This window comes from Sinohyriopsis cumingii, chromosome 6 (genome assembly GCF_028554795.1).
Source record: "Sinohyriopsis cumingii isolate HCF-2022 chromosome 6, ASM2855479v2, whole genome shotgun sequence".
NCBI classification, from domain to species: domain Eukaryota; kingdom Metazoa; phylum Mollusca; class Bivalvia; order Unionida; family Unionidae; genus Sinohyriopsis; species Sinohyriopsis cumingii.
Genome location: NC_142966.1, coordinates 78,208,139 through 78,234,150, shown reverse-complemented (window position 1 = coordinate 78,234,150; position 26,012 = coordinate 78,208,139). Strand labels below are relative to the sequence as shown.

The 26,012-nt window shown below is 33.5% G+C and overlaps 1 protein-coding gene across 1 annotated transcript in view; it reads right to left on the bottom strand.

The window, feature by feature from the left end:
* Positions 1-1,672: 1,672 nt before the first annotated feature.
* LOC149797273 (uncharacterized) overlaps positions 1,673-26,012 on the bottom strand; it is a 58,243-nt gene continuing 33,903 nt past the window's right edge. The window contains exons 9-11 of the mRNA XM_089961984.1: positions 17,479-17,670; positions 13,540-13,644; positions 1,673-9,591 (exon numbers count right to left, since the gene is read on the bottom strand). Of these exons, the coding sequence (XP_089818110.1) occupies positions 9,298-9,591; positions 13,540-13,644; positions 17,479-17,670 (591 nt within the window). The 3' untranslated portion in view covers positions 1,673-9,297. The remainder of the gene's footprint in view (positions 9,592-13,539; positions 13,645-17,478; positions 17,671-26,012) is intronic.

Genomic DNA, 26,012 nt, shown 5'->3' with positions numbered 1-26,012 from the left:
AAACATGGAATGTCAACATACAAACATGAAATCCATGGCATATCTACATTGTTTTCAAGATGTTTGGCTCCATTTCCCTGCTTTCCCATTCTTGTATCATGACTGAGGAGCCAATATTCAACACTTACTTCATGTTGAGTATCTCTCTCTCTCTCTCATGAATATTGATCAGCTGGGGCGCTGGAATATGGGCTGTAGGCAATCCGACATAGCATGGTGTTAACTTCTTATATTTACAATGGTGATGTTATCAAATCTTGTTCTACAACTCTGAATTGAAATCAGTTCACTCACAGATTCTGCCAATTAACATCAGATTAATTCGTACATGTGCAAAATGGCCAGGTTTCTCAGTCTGAGGGAGAAATTGGTTGGCTCATAATGTGATGCAACACTGATATCATCTGGTGTTAAGGGAACCCAACAATGTTTAGGACCAATATCTTTCATGACTGAGTATTATTCAGATGATTTGGCATGTACGACTTTTTGCATGTAATGGCAGCATTGGGCTTGTGATATGCAAAATACTTTTTAATAGCCATGTATAAGTATACATCCTTTACTGTCAAACATCTTCAAAGTTGAATAATAGAAAGGAAAGAATGAACGAATGCCTAAACTATAAAGTCACTACATTAAATTTGAAGATAGCCCCCCCCCATGAGGTAAAATGCAGAAAAGAATGTGCAAATTAAAATTTAAAATATTAATATGTTACCTTGACCCTGAAGATAGGATCCCCAGTCTGCTATAAGATATAGAAAGATATACAAATATAGAGGGTTTCATTCCAAAATTTCTAAGGGGTTGAAATTTATAGAGCAAAAAGAAAAGTGTGATGTATGGACAGCAACATGAATACTTTGTGACCAGCTTTCTATGACAAGGGACAAAACATGAAAAGATCACTGAAAAATAGTGTAAATGTACAGGGTTTATTCTGCATTAGAAATATATTTCAGTATACAGGTGCAGGGATAAAACGTTACCACTGAAATATGGGTTTTGCACATGTCGAGTTTAATCTAATGTTTTGTACATTTTTACCATGGTGGGTATTAACAACTGCTATCTGCAAGAAAATAAATTCCCTCCATAAAATAATTTGGTTTTCTTAAGTTGGGATGCATGTTTGTTGTGTTACAAAATTCCTGCTGGCCAAAGATATAAAAAAATTAAGAATTTATTATAGGTAAGATGAGTCAAATAGGCACTGAAAATTGACAATCCAATTAATGCACGAGTCACATTACCATTCCAATGTGGGGCCCCGAGTGGCCGAGTGGTCTAAAGCACTCTCCGTTACGGATCACTGCCATCTCACCTCTGTCTGCGTGGGTTCAAGTCTCGGATTCGGCTAATGTGGGTATGTGAGAAAGCTTGCCAGTAGCTTCTCGTGGGTCGGTGGTTCTTTCCGGGGTTTTCCTGGGTTCTTCCTCCACCATTAATACTGGCCGCCATGTATAGCCTATCGTGTGCTGAAAAATGGCGTTAAACCCTTCAACAACAACAACCATTCCAATGTGGAAAACACTGTAATAAGAAACTCCACATAGATGGACAGACAGACAGAGAGATGGACAATTAGATAAATAAACGTAATCCTAGGTACCATTAGTTTCTTTATGATGGGTATAAAAATAAACAAAATGAATATATACAAATTAACTCCATCATTAATATGTTTATTAAAAAGAAGGCCAGCTTCTTAGTAAGCATGGTACATAACATTAAGACTTGTTACTAAATATTTGATTAAATTCTGGTAAATTTACAGACACAATGTTAATCCTAATGTGTACACTGAAAACATAGTTACAATCAATGCTTTAAAAGTTCACAAATATTGTACAATGGACGGAGAAAAACAATTGGCAGATCACTACAAAAAACATTAAAAATAAATTACAGATGAATAAAAGCTGCAATTGGGTATTTGAATAAAAGCTGTAATTGGGTATTTGAATAAAAGCTGTAACTTGGTATTTGAATAAAAGCTGTAATTGGGTATTTGAATAAAAGCTGGTATTGGGTATTTGAATAAAAGCTGTAATTGGGTATTTGAATAAAAGCTGTAACTGGGTATTTTAATAAAAGCTGTAATTGGGTATTTGAATAAAAGCTGTAATTGGGTATTTGAATAAAAGCTGTAATCGGGTATTTCCACCTGATTTTTGACATCCTCCTCAAGATATAACACAGTATCTAAGTTGGTTAACATCTCAAGAAATTGGTTTGATTGCTACCTAGTATTCCAAGAGGAACAATTTCTGGAAATAAAACGACTCAACTTCTTTTGTTTAAACAAGGATGCTTTTGTCATTCCTAATTACTATTTTCAAACATAAACATGTATAAATTTCTTACTTCTAAATCAATCTTTCAAATTATTTGTACAGACAGGAATAGATAAGTCTGCCAAGGTTATATAAGGACTACATATAATATGTCTCACTTGTGAATGACTGAGGTAAAAATGAAGAGTCCCTCTAAGGTCCGACAGGGATCCCTGTAACATAGTGTCTTACCTGTCACAGACAAAGACAGAAATAAAGAGGTCCTCAAAGGTTAGACAAGGGTTCCATGTAACATGGTGACTTGACTGGCTGTCTGAAGTAGAAATGAAGAATACCAATAAGGTTACATAAGAGTTCCATGTAACATGGTGTCTTGCCTGTGACTGGCAGAGATATAAATGAAAAGGCCCACTAAAATTAGACAAAGGTTCATGTAATATGATATCTCAGCTGTGACTGGCAGATATAGGAATGAAGAATCCCTCTACAGGGTAAAACCAGGGTTTCATTTAACATGGCGTCTATCCTGTAACTAGCAGTTATATAAATGAAGAGACCCTCTAAGCTTACATAAAGGTTCATGTAACAAAGTACCTTGCCAGTAACTGCCAGATATAGAAATGAATAGGCTCTCTGAGGTTACACAAGGCTCTGTGTAACATGACATCTCATCTGTTACTTGCAGAGACAGAAATGATGAGGCCCTCTAAGGTTACACAAGTGTTCCATGTAACATGTTGTCTACCTTGTGACTGGCAGAACAGAAGAGCTCTAAAGTTAGACAAGGTTCCATGTAATATGGTATCTTGTCTGTAACAGGAGTAGACAGAAATGAAGAGATGTATAAGGTTAGACAAGGGTTCCATGCAACATGTCTTGCCTGTGACTGGCTGAAGTAAAAATGAATAGGTCCTCTACTATCAGACATGGGTTCCATATAACATAGTGTCTTGATTTTGACTGGCAGAGATAGAAATGAAGTAGAACTCTATGGTTAGTCATGGGTTCCATGAAACCTGGTGTCTCACCTGTGACTTCCAGGGTTAGAAATGAAAAAGCCTTCCAAAATTAGACAAGGGTTGCATATTTTGCCAGCGTCTAGAAGCCTTAGGTTAGACTAAGATTCCATTTTTTGACACAATGTCTTGCCTGTGACTGCTTTAAGCAGAAATGTCCCTTCAAGGTCAAACTATGTATCCATGTATTATAGTGTCTTGTCTGTTACTGGGAGAGACATAAATGAAGAAGCCTTCAAATGTTCAACAAGGGTTTATATAACATGGTGTCTTTCCTGTCACTGGAAGAGACAGAAATAAAGACGCCATCTGAGGTTATACAAAGTTTCATGTAACATGGTGTCTTGCCTGTGACAGGTAGAGATGGAAATGAAAAGGCACTCTAAGGTCAGACAAAGGTTTCATGTAATATGACATCATGTCTGTAACTTGCTGTGCTTGAAATAAAGAGGGTCTCTAAGGTTTAACAAGGGTTCCATGTAACATTGTCTTATCTGTTATGGCAGAGACAGAAATTGAGATTAAAACATTGGTATAATAATACACACACACCCGACACAAACACACACACACACACACACACATACAACCAGGTTCCAGTAACTGATAACTTTCAAAACTTTTTTAATTCAAATTCTCACACATACATTGTTGTCAATGCAGGTGAGAAAAAGAAAAAAAACATCACATCAGGGCACAACTTTAGGCACATATACAGAGTATACCAGTTTTATTTGAAAAAAAACAACAGGTAAAAGGGAGATAACTTTCACAAACTTAAATACAGAATCTTAATGCTGTCACTGGTAGAAGAGTGATAACTGCTTCACTATTCACTGCTGAGTTAAACTAAATCACTAGTGGTTACTAACAACAATTGAAAATATAACTAAAGATAACATAATGCTGAATTGGCCTGGACCTCATAACACTCTTAATCTTGACACTGAAAGATCTTGTATGAAACAATCCCATAAATTGAATCTTGTAATGCAACTTTGAATTGCCTCAGAGTGAAAACTCCAACATCGGACTTAAGCTCAAATTTTATTAATCTTCAGACCATATCTCTCTTATATTTCATGTTCTATAATGACAACTGATAACACAAAGCTGCAGTGATAACTCAGGCAGATAATGTTACAAAACCCACAATGTAATTCCTATATCATTGGGCACACAACTGTATAGTGCCCAGAAGAATTCAATAAAGTGGCAGTGGAGAGGTCAAAAATTCATTTTACTCAAATAATATAGGATTGACAAATTTCCATACTTAAAACCTGAAAATAATTTCCTTCCATTTTGAAAAATCTGTCATCCGTGTTGTCATGTTTGCTGTGGAAATAAGACTTCAGATCTTGTAACATCTAATGATATCTCATAAAATCTCCATAAAATATTTAACCAGAGAAATTATTTATTACAGTTGTTTGAATTTTTAATTATTTATTACATGCTGTCTTTGCCTTTCATGTGGCTGAGTTCTCAACCCAAGCAAACTAACTAAAATGTTTTTCTCTGCCACCGTGTATCATTTTCTGATATGGTTGGTCACAAACTACAAATGTCTAATAATCTAAAGTGGTTGAGAACAAATTTTTTTATACATCTGACACAGAAAATAGTACATTTATCTGTACTAATGTACCTATACCTTTACTAGTACATTTTACCTGTACTAACGACTTTCATGCTCTCCGTCTCATTAACCTGGAAGTCAAGAATTTTCTAGACATGTACATCATAATTTTGGAGATATCAGGTCACATTTTTAATTTTTTATACACTACTGTAAATGTTAAATTCTGTGATGGGTTTTGACAATCTTTTACTTTCTGGGTGCATTTCGGACAGCAATGTAAGAAATTTTGTAAGCAGGTGATGTGATTCATTTACCTGTAGATCTCTGACTTCACTCCTTCTTAAAAAGTCTACTCTTCTGGTCACTAGAAATCAACCACAAGAAAGCTTAGAGTTAACAATGAAAAATGCATATCACAACATAGGCTTGTCAACATCATGATGTCAGCACCAGATGATGGAAAATCTGGTGAGAATTAAAAAATACTTGGATGCAATGAATACTCGGGGGTAGAAGAAAAAAATATATTCCCTGGGAGCCCTGGACAACTAAAAAGTAATGCCAGGGAACCATTTATTCTAATGTGAAAGCCTGGCCAGGCAACTAAAAATATATTATTAAAAAAATGTGTAATGTTAAAAATTATAATGAACATTTAACTGTTACATCAGTACTCTGTGGTAATAAATTGCTCATTATCAATTATCCACAGTACTCTATGGTACATAAATTGCTCATTATCAATTATCCAGAGTCAATACTAGAATTTTCTTGCTAAATTTATCAAATTGTTATACATTTGCAATGGACAGCATACTGCAACATTTCATCATAAGACAGATTTGCCTTAATCTACAACCAAAACAATAACAATGGTTTTACAATTGTGGACACATTTCCCTCAGCTTTCAGCTCAACCAATTAAAACTATCGATACATTCTTATTGTCTAAAATATTTACATTAAGTGAATTTCAGCTAAAGCAAGTTAGTGTGGACATGTCAGCTGCCTGTCTGGTTTTATAGAGAACTTTACATAAGTTCGTATACTCAGAATGGTGCATACTTTAGTTCTTATGAATGCAGTACTATACATTAACTCCCTGAGATACATGAGGGTTATGTTCCCGGGACCTCTGTGTTAGTTGGTTTTTATGTAAGTTGGGTCTTACAATTGTTCTTATGCTTTAATGTCATGTTGAAGGGTACCTTCAACAAACACAAAAAAAACCCTTAAAATTATGAAAAAATGTAACAGGAATGATTTATACATTTACATGAGAGGAGAAGCGGAACTAGATACTGCAGAGGCACTTGATCTGAAGGTTGCAAAAACAGGTAGCCTAGACCAGGCATTAAGTCTGTGCATATTTACGGTTCATTTACGTATCTGCAAGTTTATGTATGTCACATTTTACATATCTTGGGGAGCTGGTGTACAATAATAACCAGAAAAATTATTGCACAATATACAATTGTCATTTGAAACTGATGACATTTGATTCTGTAACCTATACACCAACTAAACCACACCTCTTAATACAAGATATGAAACAGTATGATCGACTGTACTGTTTGAAATGTACAATAAAACACAAAATATATATTGGACAGTTTAACAATTCAAAACAAATATATTAAATGAATAAGAGTAATAAATCTAAATCTAAAGTGATACTAGAATCATGACTAATGGTTTTAATTAGAGAAAGAAATTCTGAACCTATTTATAACAAAAATTTAATGAATTTTCAGATATCACAAAATACTGATTTAAATAAAGTATAAGGCCTGTCCTTACAAAACAGTTCCTGTTAAACAGTGAGCATGGTCATGGATTCCATGTCGTCAAGTGGTAGAAAATTATATGTATCATGTTCCTCATCATAAGGTGTTCCCACTATAAGGCAACATACTATATGGTTCCCATTGACAGTGTTATAATGAGTTCTGTACAAAGTAAGACAGTCCATGGTTTCATTTTTCTTATAAGCAGGTTCCAATTTGCAAAATAAATTTATCAAAGTACTGTAATTTTTTTACAAAGTATGTACTTAAAATACCCATAATAAATTAAAAAAATAATGAAAGGCATCAGTTTAATATATTTCAGAACTCCATGTGACCAAAATAATGCTTGTCTCTCTAGTGAACAGCCAAAGGTTATTTGCCAATGATCATGCTACTGGAACTTGTGCATTAGAAATATCTTGTTCTCATTAAACTATTTCATTCTTTTTTTATCCATAGTGCTGAATCAGCCACCAAAAACTAAATTACATTTTGATGGGGAATAATGACCAAGAGAATTATAATTACATTCTGGAGAATAATGAATGCATACTTAAAAGCAAATAAAGATTGGAACACATATTAAATTTGTTTTCCATAATTTTATCATCACTGTAAAAATGAAGACAATTCCTATAAAAGCTTCCAGTAAATATTCATCTCTATTTAGCAGACACCTGGACTCAATGATTATTTCCATTCTCTGGCACGGAATTATCCTTGATAAAGTTGTGTATTAAAATATTCAGTCGCTTGAGCATACTGACCATGAAAATAAAGAATTTGTTTTCCTCCAAAAAGACACTGTTCATATAAAGACATGTAAACAGATCAGTAAACTTGTCTTTTCTTGCTTCTATTCATTCAAATCAATATGTTGGGTAACTTCAAAATGTCTTATTTCTTTATTGTTATTATACGAACTGAATAAAGGCAAAATATTACTTAGAAAAATTAATTACTTGGGTAAATGCTCAATGTAAATCATCATTGTCATTTGTGGGTATGCTGCTGACTGTACAAAATGTACTAATCATAAAAGATTAATAGCTAACTGGATTTAATTGTTTATCATGCTTTCTCTTGGCATAAACGTCATGTGATGTGAAATTTTACTCTGCTTCCTGTCTGAGAATCTCCTGAATCATAAACCCTTGGATTTTTTTCTGACATTACTTGAAGAAACATTAACATTGACACACTCATTAAAGGTCACACTCAGGACCTGGACAGATTGTCTAGGATTATCAAAGATTGCAATGAATAAGATAAGACAGTACATGGTCACCATGACAGTACACACTCAGGACCTGGACAGATTGTCTAGGATTATCAAAGATTGCAATGAATAAGACAAGACAGTACATGATCACCATGACAGTACACACTCATGACCTGGACAGATTGTCTAGGATTATCAAAGATTGCAATGAATAAGATAAGACAGTACATGGTCACCATGACAGTACACACTCAGGACCTGGACAGATTGTCTAGGATTCTCAAAGATTGCAATGAATAAGATAAGACAGTACATGGTCACCATGACAGTACACACTCAGGACCTGGACAGATTGTCTAGGATTATCAAAGATTGCAATCAATAAGATAAGACAGTACATGATCACCATGACAGTACACACTCATGACCTGGACAGATTGTCTAGGATTATCAAAGATTGCAATGAATAAGATAAGACAGTACATGGTCACCATGACAGTATACACTCAGGACCTGGACAGATTGTCTAGGATTATCAAAGATTACAATCAATAAGATAAGACAGTACATAATCACCATGACAGTACACACTCAGGACCTGGACAGATTGTCTAGGATTATCAAAGATTGCAATGAATAAGATAAGACAGTACATGATCACCATTTTTGCTCATGATTCTTGATATTTCCACTTGTTTCTCCTTTTGTTTGACCCCCTTTTGTGGCATCTTTTCAAATTATTTCAGAACTGTAGAACATGATATTCCACTAATTTTTCTACCGATAAAATCTTTCTTGATTAACAGAATTTTCATCTGCTTCTGACTGTCTCAGTTTCTTACCATGAGGTGATATTTTTTCATCCAACATTAATAAAATATGAATTTATACATTAAAATTAGTTTCCTTGGTAAATTTACTAATCTTCATGCTCACCAATATTTTGTGATTTACTGGACGAGGTAGCAGTGGAAGTGTCAATAAATCTCTCTACGCAATTATTATTCTGATGCTCAACACTTATCTACTGGGTTTTTTCCCCTGAGGTAATGTGAAAACATCATTAAGACCAAAGGAGTGAAATATCTTAATTATTACCAATTATCTACCATAAACAACTGATATAAATCTACGAAAATGACCTTTGTTTTAATTTTGCATGTTAGTAAATAAAGTGACAGAACAACTAAATTATAACAAGGGGCATAACGATATGGTTTACATGCATGTAGATTAAAGCACAAAATTTCATCACAATTTTAAGTGATCTAAAGAATTTGAAATAAGTTTTAAAAACTGGATCCAAGACAAATATATCAGTGAGGGCATATTACAAATGGGTTACATTATACACTAAGACCACCCCAGTCAACAGAGAGATCCATCACCAGTCAAAAGCCATTTTAATTTTCTTCCTGGCTGTCTTAACATCCTTGATGGCATCCTGGCATTCAATCTGAGTGTGACAAATCTTGGCCCTGTTGTGCTCCACAATTCTTGATATTTCTGTCACCTTCTCTTGAGTGTACCCCACCTCCTGGCTCTCTTCTCCAGCATCTAGTGGAAGGAGAACTGGGAGGGGCTTCTCACAAAGCTTGCCAATGATTGTATCAAAGTCCTTCAGCAGTGATTCAAGCTGTGGGCACTCAGTCAAGATGGTTTTGCTAACCACTACATACTGGAAGATAAAACGACAACACTGACCATATATGGCTGCAATGGAGATGGGTGTATATAATTCAAAGATGAACATAATTCTAAATGTCACTAGCCATGTTGGGGAGGTGGAGCACACAAGATACTTCGCTTTTTGAGTAAGTTAAGCAATGCTGAGTAAGCCCTGGAAAGTGGGTCAAAATAACCCAGTTTGGGTGCATTACATACCTTCATCCCATAACCCCATGTAGTACGCAAATTGCAACAACTGCAGGAAACATAATACAATTAATGTTAATGAAATAATAAAAGTAGGTCAGAGAAATCAAACTTTTTTTGTGCAAAACTGCTTTACCCAAAGTGAACCCATACTAGAATTTTGGTTGCCAGAGGTGAATAGGTACAGTGTGACCCTGCTATAACATGGTATTTGGGAGCCATAGAACCTGACCGTGTTATAGACTGAACCATGTTATAAGCAACCAGGTCAGTTAGCTGACGCAAATGACGCATGTACCCCCAAAAATATGTGCAGGAGGTGGGTGTGTAGGTAATAAATGCGGGCGCAAAAAATATGTGCTTTATTGGCACAGTTACCATCTTAAATTGATGCATATTAAATGAGAAATACAACTGTAGTGAAAACAGAGAAGGAATATATAATATTTTACTTTATTCAGAGACCCACACATTGGTACATGTACATGTATACTGTTAATTATGTACATGTCTAATGTATAGCATTAATAGAGTATCAACACCGTGTACTCACCTGCCAATCTCATCACATACATTGAATCTGCAAGTAATTCTATTGAAAATATGCACATACACAGATTTAAAATATTCAATAATTTTGTGACAGCTTTGAATTCAGTGGAAAAAAATAGCACAATCATGTAACAAATGATGACGCACATTTACTTTTCAGTACATCTCAAGTTGGTAAAATTTAGTTTGCATTTTAAGCTGTCATTGTTAGCATTCGTAAGCATAAACTTTTTTCCTGCAAAAACGAAACTTTCAAGCAAAGTAAACATGTTCAAGCCATGTTGGAAAATGAAACAATCCATCAGATTCCATTGCTTTTATTTAAGTTTGGTACTGACTTCCTTTGAAGAAAAGTTCTTTGTTTTTATTGAAGATTGAAGTCAGCTTTCTTTGATGGAGGGTGCAGGCATTATTGAAGTCACTGCTTAATGAAAGCTTTTGAGAATCAAACAAATGCCCATTTCATATTGTGGTGGCAACATCAAATAATTGTACTGCATGACTAAGACTGATTTTTTTTCTCCCTTTGCTTAGTACATTTTCATAATCTGTGTTTCAAAGTTAATCCGTTTTCTTTGAAATTTCAGCAAATTATTTTATCTGGGTACATTTTTAAAAAAGGAATTGGCCATCATTTGGTCAATTGTAATTACTGTTTCTCCCTGCCTATTGAATAGACCAACAAGATCTTGGGTTTTTAATTTTTAATTTTTTTATAATTTTTTTTTTGTGGTAGCAGAGTGATACTGCCTTCCACACATGCATCAGAAATTTAAAAAAGGGTCAATGGTCAATCAGGGATTACTACAGAAAATGTGAGTGTTCTGAAGGATTTAATTCTGAGTGAAAAGAAGAGGAATTTTATTTACAACCTAAATACAAATATCAGTCTATGTAAATATATTAATTACTTGCAAGTGGCCGAAAATCCAATTAAAGATAGATTATGAGACAATGCCAAGTCTGGTTGATCTCCACTATTAGAAATGTCAAAAACAAAGTGGATATCTCAAAACTCATGCTAGATGTCAATATAAGTAGATTATGATATAACAATGCACTGTTAAGATGGTTTGTCAATATGGACAAAGAATTTGTTTATGTAACAACAGATAAATTTCAGTGCTTTTTATATCAAGTTAGCAGCTTCCTTGCATCTGAATTTCTCCACTCCAAACCAATGGTTGTATATACAAGTTTAGACGGCCAACAATGTCGCCTATAAAAAAAAATCCCTAGATGGAATATTTTGCCACCAAAAAGAAATTAAAATGTGATTTGTGACATTGGCGAAGCCCTGCGTGATCTCTGAATAAACATTTTACACGTTATTTTTCCTACTTTTAAGAAGAAAAAACTATTTTTTCGTGTACAAAAAAAATACAAATAAAATTTCAGGAGCCACAACATGATTGTCTTGTAATATTCATACGTGATCTCTTTCCCAAAATGATAATAAACTTTTTAAGGTTTTTTTTCACTTTTAAGAAAGACTTTTTTCTGTGTATGAGAAAAATACATGTATATGAAATTCCAGGTGCCACACCATGACCGTGTTATATCCGAATTCATGTTATAACAGAGTGTGCTATAGCAGGGTCACACTGTATTGGGATTTAAGCCTGGTCAAAATATTTAGTGATAATGAATAAAGCACTGAAAATAATTCACACTGACCTAGTTTTTGTATATGATACATTTTAATATAAGTTTTATCATACTGAAATTTGGTGTCAATGTTTTAACAGGGTTAATAATATAAGAGTTATAACAAGGACAAAAAAAGTGGACAATGTGAATCCTACAGTCCCTGTAGCAACAACAAACTGGAACCAAACCATAACTCGCTGGAACCCAACCATAACTCACTTTGTTATAATACAACTTATGGACAATACACATAACAAGTAGAAGCAAATCATCTAAATCCCCTGCTCTGCCAAAGTGTGTGAATGAAAGATGAATGGATGCACAGACAAATGGATAAAAATAAAAAAAAGATTCTGAAACATGAGTTTTGCAAATGACAAAAGACCCCTCCAGAATGCTAGTCTAATATGTGTATCAGTTTCAAAGAGATGGATAGATGGATGAATAGACAAAGAGATGAAAACATTTTACAATATTAGCAAAGATGAAGAACTCTGAAATGGAAAAGGAACATTTACTATACTACCATTATACTGTGAACACCAAATTCAACATAGATATCTGATAGAGTATTAGTTCTTTTTGGTGCCAGAAATGAAGGTAAGGATAATGGATGATGGATTGACAAATGGCCCAAAACAATGGAATATTTTGAAATGAAGAATTGTGAATAACAAAATGCACACCTGGACAACAAGTGTAATATATGTAAACTTTAATGAGTTTCAGAGAAATATCTCAAATGGTTTTGGAGTTTTGCAGAAATATCTTGAAAGGTGTTGGAGTTTCACAGAGATATCTTGAATGGCGCAGAAGTATGCTTTGAAAATGAAGGTGTGAATAATGATGGGATGGATGCACAGGCAAACAAATCAAACATTAAAAAACATTAAAAATAAAGAATTGTGATTATAAAAAAGACCTTGCCATAGAACACAAAAAAGCTAGCCAACACAGGCTTATATGATGATAGGAACTGAACCCACAGCCTTTCAGTTGTTGAGTGACTTGCAACCAAATGTTCAAACCCTGCCACTAGATCATCCCTGCATTGAGTGCTTGGCACTTCACTCTAATTGCTTAAGACAAAAATTCCATTAAAATATAGAAATGAAGCACTGTAAATAGCAAAAAGGCCCATCTACTTTCCTATTCTAATTAGTATATAAATTTCAATGAGATATCCTATACAGTATCAGAGTTTTGCCCTGGAAATGAAAGTATAGATGATGGATGGATGGATAGAAAATGGTCAAAAATGTAAAAATGCCAAAAGTGAAGAACCGTGAAAGTAGTAAAAGGCACACCTTGTCCACTAGTCTAGGTTTCATAAACAAAGACAATATACAGTATGTATGTATGTATGTATGTATGTATGTATGTATGTATGTATGTATGTATGCATGCATGCATGCATGCATGCATGCATGCATGCATGTATGTACACACACAACACACACAAACATGTTTGATATGAATACCAAAGACATAAAAATATCTGTAACCAAGAGTTTTTAAACATATTTCTAATCTTATCTTCAATAAATACCTCATCATTGAAACATTTAATTGCTTTCTTTACTGGTTTTGGTAATTTCTTGTCAACGTTATCTTTCACTATTTCAAACTTGTAAAATCCTTCATCCTCAACTTTCTGTAAAAAGAAGAAAAATAAGTCATAATTTTACAGGATTTTTTTTACTCACAAAAACATAACATAAAAATGATCCAAGATGTTATTCAGTGAAAAAGCAAATCTTTGATTATTTTACAAAGTGCAAGACTTAATTTGAAGATAATTAATATTAGGTGCAACCTAATATACCATAGTGTGAAGTGAAGTATAAATGCTTGTGATGTGCACCATTCATTTAATTTTGGGTTCATAAAGGGAATATGTCCTCATTTTTTAGCAGTAACAAAGATATACCCTGCTGTTAACCATTCTGTTTTGGAGACAAGTAATACAAGAACAGTGATAAGCCGAAGAAATAAGAATGTTTAATTAGGTCTAAAAACACAGTAAAAACTGTTTAAAATTCATGACAGAATATTTGTTCATGCTTCTCTGATTTATGACATTTTATGTGAAGAAATGGCAATACATGATTGTAAAGTAAATCTAAATCTATAATTATCTGCAGCAGTATTTTAATGATACAACAAGCCTACAATGAATGGTTGTTGTTGTGGGGTTTAAAGCCATTTTTTGGCACACGATAGGCTATACATGGCGGCCAGTATTAATGGTGGAGGAAGAACCTGGGAAAACCCCAGGAAGAACCACTGACCCACGAGAAGCTACTGGCAAGCTTTCTCACATACCCACATTGGCCGAATCCTAGACTTGAACCCATGCAAACAGAGGTTAGATGGCAGTGATCCGTAACAGAGAGCGCTTTAGACCACTCGGCCACTTGGGGAGCCACCATGAATGGTGCATTATTTTATTGTTAGAGCAAGCATACCGTAGAATGGTACATTATTTTAATGCTAGAACAACAGTGCCTTGAATGGTACTTAAAATTTAAAACCAGAACAATTGTTCCATGAATGGTACATCATTTTAATGCTGAACAAATGTGCCATGAATGGTATATTATATTAATGTTGAAACAAGAGTACCATGAAACTGTTTCAATGCTTGAACAATAGTACCATGAATGGTACATTATTCTAATGGCAGAATAAGTGTACAATGAATTGTACATTACTTTAATGCTTGAACAAGTATACCAAGAATTGAACATTATTTTAATGCTAGAATTAGAGTGGCATGAATGGTGCATTATTGTAATGCTAAAACAAAGCTGCCAAGAAGGGCACATTATATTAACACTAGAATAAGTGTATAATGAATGGCACATTATTTAATGCCAGAACAAGAGTTTCATGAATGCTAAATTGTTTTAATGCTAGAACAACAGTACCATGAATGGTACATTATTTTGACGGTAAAACAAGCATACAATGAATGGTACATGTTTTAGTGCCAGAACAAGAGTACCATGAACAGTGCATGATTTTAATGCTAGAACAAGTGTATCATCTACGGCACATTATTTTAATACTAGAACACTAGTACCATAATGGTACAATATTAGTTTAATAATAGAACAAATGTCAATGAAAGGTACCTTATTTTAACTCAAGAACAATAGTGCCATGAATGATCAATTAATTTAAAATGCTAGAAGAATGTCATCAATGGTCCATTTTTTAAATTTTAGAACAAGTGTACCATGAATGGTATATTATTTTAATGCTAGATAAAGTGTGCCATGAATGGCACATTATTTTAATTCTAGAACACAAGTACCATGAAAGTCATGTTAATTTAATGCTAGAACAAAAATACCATGAATGGTACATTATTTTAAAGCTAGAACAATAGTACTTTTAACGCCACAAGTGTACCATGAATGGTACACTATTTTAATGTTAGAACAAAAATACCAAGAATAACACATTATTTTAATGCTGTAAAGAAGTGCATCATGAATGGTATATTATTTTAATGCTTGAATTAAAGTACAGAGAATCACACATTATCTTAATGCTAGAAGAAGTCTATCATGAATGGCACATTATTTTAATAGGAGAACAAGAATACCATGAATGGTACATTATTTTCACTTCTCGTGGGTCGGTGGTTCTTTCCGGGGTTTTCCGGGTTCTTCCTCCACCATTAATACTGGCCACCATGTATAGCCTATCGTGCTGAAAAATGGCGTTAAACCCCACAACAACAACAACAACATTATTTTCATGCTAGAAAAAGGGTAACATACATTTTACAATATTTTAATGTTAGAACAAGCGTACAATGAATGGTACATTATTTTAATGTTAAAACAACAGTACCCTGAATGGCACATTATTTTAATGCTAGAACAATATTAACATGCATACTATGAATGTCACATCATTTTAATGCTCGATAAAAGTGCCATGAATGGTACAATATTTTATTGCTAGAACAAGAGTACTGTGAATGCTATACTATTTTAATGCTACAACAAGCATGCCATGAATAGTTCATTATTTTAATGTTAAAACAACAGTACCCTGAATGGCACATTATTTTAATGCTAGAACAATATTAACATGCATACTATGAATGGCACATCATTTTAATGCTCAATAAAAGTACCATGAATGGTACAATATTTTATTGCTAGAACAAGAGTAATGTGAATGGTACACTATTTTAATGCTGCAACAGGCATGCCATGAATGGTACATTATTTTAATACTAGAACAAGAGTGCCATGATTGGTACATTATTTTAAAGCTAGATCAAGCGAACCATGAATGGTACATTATTTTAAAGCTAGAGCAAGCGAACCATGAATGGTACATTATTTTAATACTAGAACAAGAGTGCCATGATTGGTACATTATTTTAAAGTTAGATCAAGCAAACCATGAATGGTACATTATTTTAAAGCTAGAGCAAGCGAATCATGAATGGTATATTAATGCTAAAACAAGAGAACCATGAATGGCACATTATATGCCTGCTCCTGTGTTAAAGTCCTCTACACAGGCACCAATGGTTGACTCTCGAGATTATTGACCGATTGGTCTCAATGACCTTGACCTTTGCTTAAGGTATGCAATCTTAAACTAAACTCACTGTGCAGAAACTATTATTTTCTTATCAGATTTAACAGAACTGTACCATCTGATCTTTTTTTCTTACAGTCAGTGACCTTTACTTTTGACCTTTTGGCTGAAATATCAGTAGGCTTCTTTTTTACTCTTAATGCAAGTCATTCACAAAGTTTGATCCAGGTATTTATACAGAACTGATGCAACTGTGCAGAAACCATATTTATTTTTCAGTCACAATGACTTTGGCCTTTGACCACTGACCCTAAAATCAATTTGCAATCCAGAAATTTGGTAATGGTAGATGGCAAAGAATCTGACTGTTTATACAGAAATTAAATTGGAAAGAGACAGATGGCTAGACTTGTGGATGGTCAATATCAGAATATAATATACTCCACCTTATAACAGTCAAAATTATCTCCACATTCTTCAGCATCTCTACAACTATTCAATTTTCATTACTCAACCAGATATCAAGTTTTAGATCAACATCCTGTCAGTTTCACACAGTGAACTGCAATCTTCTCATCTGCTGCCAGCTGGTGGCTCAAAACCCTCTGACTTCAAGAAATTTGAATACTGTAACTGTCTTCTTTTAGAACAATGTGGCATTTTTTGTCATAATATTTCACTGACTTAGTCTTATACGTTTAATTTTGGGCCAGCTACTTAAAAAAATAACGAAAACGCTAAAACTGCAGCAAGAATATTTTACATCCCTGATGCTGACACACTGCTTCATGCAAATGGAATGAGATATAAAAAAATCCTTTAACACTTTTCATGGTTAAAATGAAATGCTCACATTTTAATCTCTTTCAAAACATATATACCTGCTGTTAAGTTATTGCATATCAATACTAAACCTTACTTTGATCTGAAATCCTTCTGGCAGTTTGTTCTTCAGACCCTGAATGCAATCTTCAAGGCTATTTTCATCCTTGGTTATAATCTCTGCCTTACAGCAGTTTTGCTTGAACTTGGCCCACGCCACTTTATGGTAATGCATAAGCATGGCCAGCTTCTTAATGCAGGTGTCCCCCTGGACAAAGACCTCATCAAACTATGCATGACAGACAAAAGAGGATAGTTATCATAGGTATGTGTGGCAGGAGTTACTATTTTTACATGCAAGAATGAATAAACCCTGTAATGAAGGTAACAGCAACCTAGTTTTGGTGCACAAAACAGGATCATCTCTAGATGCAGAAACATTGAAAATGAAGTAGCAATAGAAGAAAAATATTGGCATCAAAGTCTAAACACAATTTTGTTTTCAGTCATATCAACCCAAAAAAGTGGAACCATGTAACCTTGTTTGAGTGTATGACACATCAGAATCTGTATTAAACTTCTTTTGCTGGACTGCAACTCATCAACTCTGTTACTGGATTGATGAAGGATATGTAGGAGGGCAAAGAGGCATAACTCTTTCCTTGCTAACATTTTTTTTTACTGTATATGAATATAATTGATATAAAGAAGTATTACAATGAGGTCCTGTGTGACTTCAACAACCAAGATCTCTTGACATCTGGCAGATTTGTGGCCATTTTGTTTGTCAAAAAAATGTGCCAAAGTGCTCATTTTAACACTCTAAAGTCCATTTTTCTTAATGCCCGCAATTTCTATCAACATTAAATTGAGGCAGACTGAAGATACGTACAGATTATGTTTTATCATGCAGAATTTAGTCATATTTGCAAAAATATGGCTAGATAATTCAAAAGTGCAAATCTGTAAATGTTCAAAACTACATTTATTAGACCTGGTATTTATTGTTGTGTTTAGAGCACAATTTTTTTCTATATATAATTTTCTTTTGTAATCAATAACATTGCAAGCCAAGTAATAAATTACTGAGAAATACATGTCCCATAAAAATTAAAAATCTTCTCTGTACTACATTGACCAAGTTCCTTGTCAGTGTTATTTCCTTTAAATGTGGACAAAAGTGTTGATGACAAAATCTTTCCAAAAATTCATATATAAGCTATAGAAACAGAAAAGGAGGCAACAGAAAAAAATACACTGCTTGGCTAAAAGAACGAATGTTTCTTTACACTAGGCCAAATTCTGAAATATCAGAAACTGAGATATATTTGAAGTATGAAGCCCAAAACTTGAGCATTTTAACAAATAGCTTATAAACTCTAAATTGTCAATACTGGACCAAACATCTGGTGGAAAGTAGCCAAAATGTTTCTGAGACAACATTGAAAATTAGAGCATCCATTTCCAAATATATAATAACCAATATTTTCATTCCAGTGTTGATAAAGCAAACTTGTTTAATGAATATTTTTCTAAACAATCCTTGGTAGATAATGCTTTCACTACCCTGTCTTCTTACCACTTCTTGACACTGGCCTTAATAATGTCAATATTAGGATCAATGGTCTTAATAATGTTAACATTAGGATCAATGGCCTTAATAATGTTAACATCAGCATCAATGGTCTTAATAATGTGATCATTAGCATCAATGGTCTTAATAATGTTAACATCAGCATCGATGGCCTTAATAATGTTAACATTAGCATCAATGGTCTTAACAATGTTAACATTACCATCAATGGCCTTAATAATGTTAACATCAGCATCAATGGTCTTAATAATGTTAACATTAGCATCAATGGTCTTAATAATGTTAAAATTACCATCAATGGTCTTAATAATGTTGCCATAGATAATGCTTTCACTACCCTGTCTTCTTACCTCTTCTTGACACTGGCCTTAATAATGTTAACATCAGCATCAATGGCCCTAATAATGTTAACATCAGCATCAATGGTCTTAATAATGTTATCATTAGCATCAATGGTCTTAATAATGTTAACATTACCATCAATGGCCTTAATAATGTTAACATTAGCATCAATGGTCTTAATAATGTTAACATTAGCATCAACGGTCTTAATAATGTTAACATTACCATCAATGGCCTTAATAATGTTAACATCAGCATCAATGGTCTTACTAATGTTAACATTAGGATCAATGGCCTTAATAATGTTAACATTACCATCAATTGCCTTAATAATGTTAACATTAGCATCAATGGTCTTAATAATGTTAACATTAGCATCAATGGTCTTAATAATGTTAACATTACCATCAATGGTCTTAATAATGTTAACATTACCATCAATGGTCTTAATAATGTTAACATTAGCATCAATGGTCTTAATAATGTTAACATTACCATCAATGGCCTTAATAATGTTAACATTAGCATCAATGGTCTTAATAATGTTAACATTAGCATCAACGGTCTTAATAATGTTAACATTACCATCAATGGTCTTAATAATATTGCCATAGATAATGCTTTCACTACCCTGTCTTCTTACCTCTTCTTGACACTGGCCGTAATAATGTTAACATCAGCATCAATGGCCCTAATAATGTTAACATCAGCATCAATGGTCTTAATAATGTTATCATTAGCATCAATGGTCTTAATAATGTTAACATTACCATCAATGGCCTTAATAATGTTAACATTAGCATCAATGGTCTTAATAATGTTAACATTAGCATCAACGGTCTTAATAATGTTAACATTAGCATCAACGGTCTTAATAATGTTAACATCAGCATCAATGGTCTTAATAATGTTAACATTAGCATCAATGGCCTTAATAATGTTAACATTAGCATCAATGGTCTTAATAATGTTAACATTACCATCAATGGTCTTAATAATGTTAACATTAGCATCAATGGTCTTAATAATGTTAACATTACCATCAATGGCCTTAATAATGTTAACATTAGCATCAATGGTCTTAATAATGTTAACATTAGCATCAACGGTCTTAATAATGTTAACATTACCATCAATGGTCTTAATAATATTGCCATAGATAATGCTTTCACTACCCTGTCTTCTTACCTCTTCTTGACACTGGCCTTAATAATGTTAACATCAGCATCAATGGCCTTAATAATGTTAACATCAGCATCAATGGCCTTAATAATGTTAACATCAGCATCAATGGCCTTAATAATGTTATCATTAGCATCAATGGTCTTAATAATGTTGCCATAGATAATGCTTTCACTACCCTGTCTTCTTACCTCTTCTTGACACTGGCCTTAATAATGTTAACATCAGCATCAATGGCCTTAATAATGTTAACATTAGGATCAATGGTCTTAATAATGTTATCATTAGCATCAATGGTCTTAATAATGTTAACATTAGCATCAATGGCCTTAATAATGTTAACATTAGCATCAATGGTCTTAATAATGTTAACATTAGCATCAATGGTCTTAATAATGTTAACATTACCATCAATGGTCTTAATAATGTTAACATTACCATCAATGGTCTTAATAATGTTGCCATAGATAATGCTTTCACTACCCTGTCTTCTTACCTCTTCTTGACACTGGCCTTAATAATGTTAACATTAGCATCAATGGCCTTAATAATGTTAACATCAGTATCGATGGCCTTAATAATGTTAACATCAGCATCAATGGTCTTAATAATGTTAACATTAGCATCAATGGTCTTAATAATGTTATCATTAGCATCAATGGTCTTAATAATGTTGCCATAGATAATGCTTTCACTACCCTGTCTTCTTACCTCTTCTTGACACTGGCCTTAATAATGTTAACATCAGCAAAAATGGCCTTAATAATGTTAACATCAGCATCAATGGCCTTAATAATGTTAACATCAGCATCAATGGTCTTAATAATGTTAACATTACCAACAATGGTCTTAATAATGTTGCCATAGATAATGCTTTCACTACCCTGTCTTCTTACCTCTTCTTGACACTGGCCTTAATAATGTTAACATCAGCATCAATGGCCTTAATAATGTTAACATTAGGATCAATGGCCTTAATAATGTTAACATCAGCATCAATGGTCTTAATAATGTTAACATTAGCATCAGTGGTCTTAATAATGTTAACATTAGCATCAATGGTCTTAATAATGTTAACATTACCATCAATGGTCTTAATAATGTTGCCATAGATAATGCTTTCACTACCCTGTCTTCTTACCTCTTCTTGACACTGGCCTTAATAATGTTAACATCAGCATCAATGGCCTTAATAATGTTAATATCAGCATCAATGGTCTTAATAATGTTATCATTAGCATCAATGGTCTTAATAATGTTGCCATAGATAATGCTTTCACTACCCTGTCTTCTTACCTCTTCTTGACACTGGCCTTAATAATGTTAACATCAGCATCAATGGCCTTAATAATGTTAACATCAGTATCGATGGCCTTAATAATGTTAACATCAGCATCAATGGTCTTAATAATGTTATCATTAGCATCAATGGTCTTAATAATGTTGCCATAGATAATGCTTTCACTACCCCGTCTTCTTACCTCTTCTTGACACTGGCCTTAATAATGTTAACATCAGCATCAATGGCCTTAATAATGTTAACATCAGCATCGATGGCCTTAATAATGTTAACATCAGCATCAATGGCCTTAATAATGTTAACATCAGCATCGATAGCCTTAATAATGTTAACATCAGCATCAATGGCCTTAATAATGTTAACATCAGCATCGATGGCCTTAATGATGTTAACATCAGCATCGATGGCCTTAATGATGTTAACATCAGCATCAATGGCCTTAATAATGTTAACATCAGCATCAATGGTCTTAATAATGTTAACATCAGCATCGATGGCCTTAATAATGTTAACATCAGCATCAATGGCCTTAATAATGTTAACATCAGCATCAATGGCCTTAATAATGTTAACATCAGCATCGATGGTCTTAATAATGTTAACATCAGCATCAATGACCTTAATAATGTTAACATCAGCATCGATGGCCTTAATAATGTTAACATCAGCATCAATGGCCTTAATAATGTTAACATCAGCATCGATGGCCTTAATAATGTTAACATCTGCATCAATGGTCTTAATAATATTAATATTTGCATCAATGGCCTTAATAATGTTAACATTGGCATCAATGTCCCAGATATTGTTCTTTAAAGTCTCCACATCAGTAAGGCAGTGGGTCCTGATAAGATCTACTGTAGGAAACATATAGGAGGCACTTACATATTATCACAGCATTTATCAGAAATGTTCAGTAATTCACTCCAATCTTCATAGTTTCCAACAGAGTGGAAAGAGGCTAATGTTATTCTTATTCATAGGAAGGGAACAAAAACGTTGTAGTAGACTGTAGTGTTTAGTGTTATTTGTAAGGCCTTTGACAAGGTCTGGCACAAAGGTTTATTTCAAAACCTACAAAATACTGGAAGTGGTGATGGACTTTTGGAATGGTTTGAAAATTATCTCTCAGACAGAATGCAAAAAGTTGTAACAGAAGTCTGCACTTCACACCGACAACATGTACGAGCTGGTGTGCCCCAGGGATCTATACTTAGACCACTGTTATTTTTAATTTACATGTAATAATATTGTGACTGATATTCAGTCCAGTATAAGACTGCTTGCCGATGATACATCACTGTCAATTATTGTTGAGGACCAAGCCCTGGCTGCTGGTGTTTTGAATGAAAAAGCTAATTGAGATTAATGTACTCAGCCAATCAATAGTTAGTTGATTTTAATCCAAACAAAACGGAAGAATGACTATATCAAGAAATTCTCAAAAGGAACAACATCCACAAGTTTTAATGAATGGCACCATTATTATCACCTTGCATGCATACTTAAGCCTAATTTTGAATGAATCTGTATTTTGGCATACATATACAGGAATTAACTACAAAAGCATGGAAAAAGTTAAGTATACTATAAAATTTGAAATTTAAAACTTGATAGAAAATCATTAGAACTTCTTTATTTCACCTTTATAAGACCTCTTTTAGAGTATGGGGATATTATCTGGGATAAATGCATTTGGATAAAATAGATCAAATGGAAAAAATACAAGATGAAGCTTGTAGAATCGTTTGTGGAGCAACAAAACATACATCATATGCTAGAGTTTTGGAAATGAAATGGGGAAAGACTTTCAACATGGGGCTACAAAGATAAAATTATAACTTTTCATAAATGTACCACTGCATGGCTCTAGGATACATGTGGTCAAGTGTCCAGTGGGTAAGTAACAGACAACTTTGTGACAGAACAAACCTCCAAATGCTCTTGGCCAAAACAAGTCCATACCAAAGTTCATTATTACCAAAGAATCTTGCAGAAAGGATCCTTCTCTGTCAAAACTCAAAACAACCCTTCATTGTACTCTTTTAATCACATCTAAATATGAATCTAGAAAAAGTCCCAATCTATCATTGTCAAGGAGAAAGAATACCACAAATTATGCACACAAAATTTTGACTTGGTTGAAGTTTATTAAATGACAATCTTTTCAAAAACCATTTGTTTTCTAGCAATTGATGTTCGTGTGGTGAACCAGAAACTACAAAGCATTATCTCTCAGACTGTATAAATTATCTTACTCTTAGAAATAAAATAATAGGAATGCTGCCCCACAATACTAATAAACCATTCTTATTTGCAGGTAACCATTTGCAATCAGTTGGGGTCAATGAGGAGACCTTCAAGGTGGTCCATAAGTACATGTACACAATTACAACTAAGAGATTTGCCTGATCACTAATTATGTCTTCACTTTAAGCTGTTATACGTCCAGTATGTATTAATATAAATATATACCACTCAGGCTGAAGTTAAAAGTCTTTTATCTGCTCCCCACTCTGTCAATGCCTACATCTTAATAATTTTTATTCCTTTTCTCTCATTTGTTGATTTTGCATGTGTATATATATAGTAAAATGTTTCTGCTGCAAACACTTATTAGTTGCTGTCAGACATTATAACAATATTACATGTACAATTTTCTTTAAAAAAGACTTTTAACTTCAACATCTCATAATCATTTCAATATTTAAAATATTATGCCTTCATTAACCACATCAGCTACATTATATATTAATATATTAAAATAAAATTAAAATATTAATGTCAAGGAGAGAGCCTGAATTAAGTTTTGCTTGCTGCTCAATCTTCTATATCAATTATTTGAATTTATGTGCTTTCAATGATGACATCTAAAAATAGATGCTGTATAAACAAAAATCTCTTCAAATTTGAATGTAATTGTATGTTTCTTAGGAACCCTTTTAACATGACAGACTTTCAGCCACTAATATGCACTATAAATGATGTTGTTGCAATCTGGGTGAATTTCCATGAACCATACCAAAACAGTTTCTTTACAAAATCTCTTATACTTTAAATGAAGGTGTCTTTTAAGTGTCTCTTGAACACTTTTGGTCATGAATTAAAATCTGCAAATTTAATCAGGCTGCTGCAGTTTGATTGGGCTGCATGCATTAAGTACAACATTGAAGCTTCATGAGGTTTACATAGGTTTAAGTGAACAAAATTCAAGAAAAAATTCAAGTACAGTTCAAGGACAGAGCCCAGATTCTCGAGTAACAGGGAATATGATGCTATCTAAAATGCCTCTAAAATAGGTAAAGTAAAAAGAAGATAAAATAACTACTTGAAAGCATGCTGAATTTACCATTAATTCAAGTCATAAAAATGTACAAGTACTACAGTCCAAACTGACATGGCGTACAACTATGTTTTCTTTTTTTGTGGTGCCAGTGTGCACCACAAAAAAAGAAAACAAGACAAAAACATAAAAACCCTTAAGTCCAGAGAGTATAAAAAAACTGAAAAACCAGTGTAGGAAAGAAACTTCTTACATGAAAAGCAGTATGCTTTGTTAGTGCCTTTGTCACTTTTTCAAAGCGCGTCTTTATTCTATATTCCTTCATTTCAAGTCGTGTTTCTTGAAAGCAACAAGAACCTCATGATGGCTCATGACTGATCCATCCCTTTGTTTTACTTGCTGGCTCTTTTAAAAACAGGTGAAAAAAACTTGGTACACATTTTATTAAGTGAAGAAAAAAAAAATGTACTCATAGAAAGCATATGTTCTATGGAGAAGGGTGACTACTCACGATTAGCAGATGACATGTTCACTCACTGTCCACTAAAAACTATGAACACTGATATTTTTCCCTTCAAAATATGAATTGTAAAGCAAAGGAGATGCAGAAACATATAGTTCAAATATTTTATTTTCTTATTTGACAAATTAAAGTATATTCAAGGACAGTGTCAACAACTGGTCACAATTCAAGCATATTCAAGGACATGAAAAAAGATTTCAAACCTGAAGGACATTCAAGGACATTCAAGGATATTCAATGTGCATGCAATCCCTGCTTCATAGAAGTAAAAATAATTACTGTAATAAACCTAAAAAACTGGACTTTCCAATTTTCCATATTTATAATAATTGTAAATAGTACCAAAAATTTCAAGACATCAAGCAGGTTCTCTTTGAAGCTGAAAAGAAATTAACTGTACTGAAAAA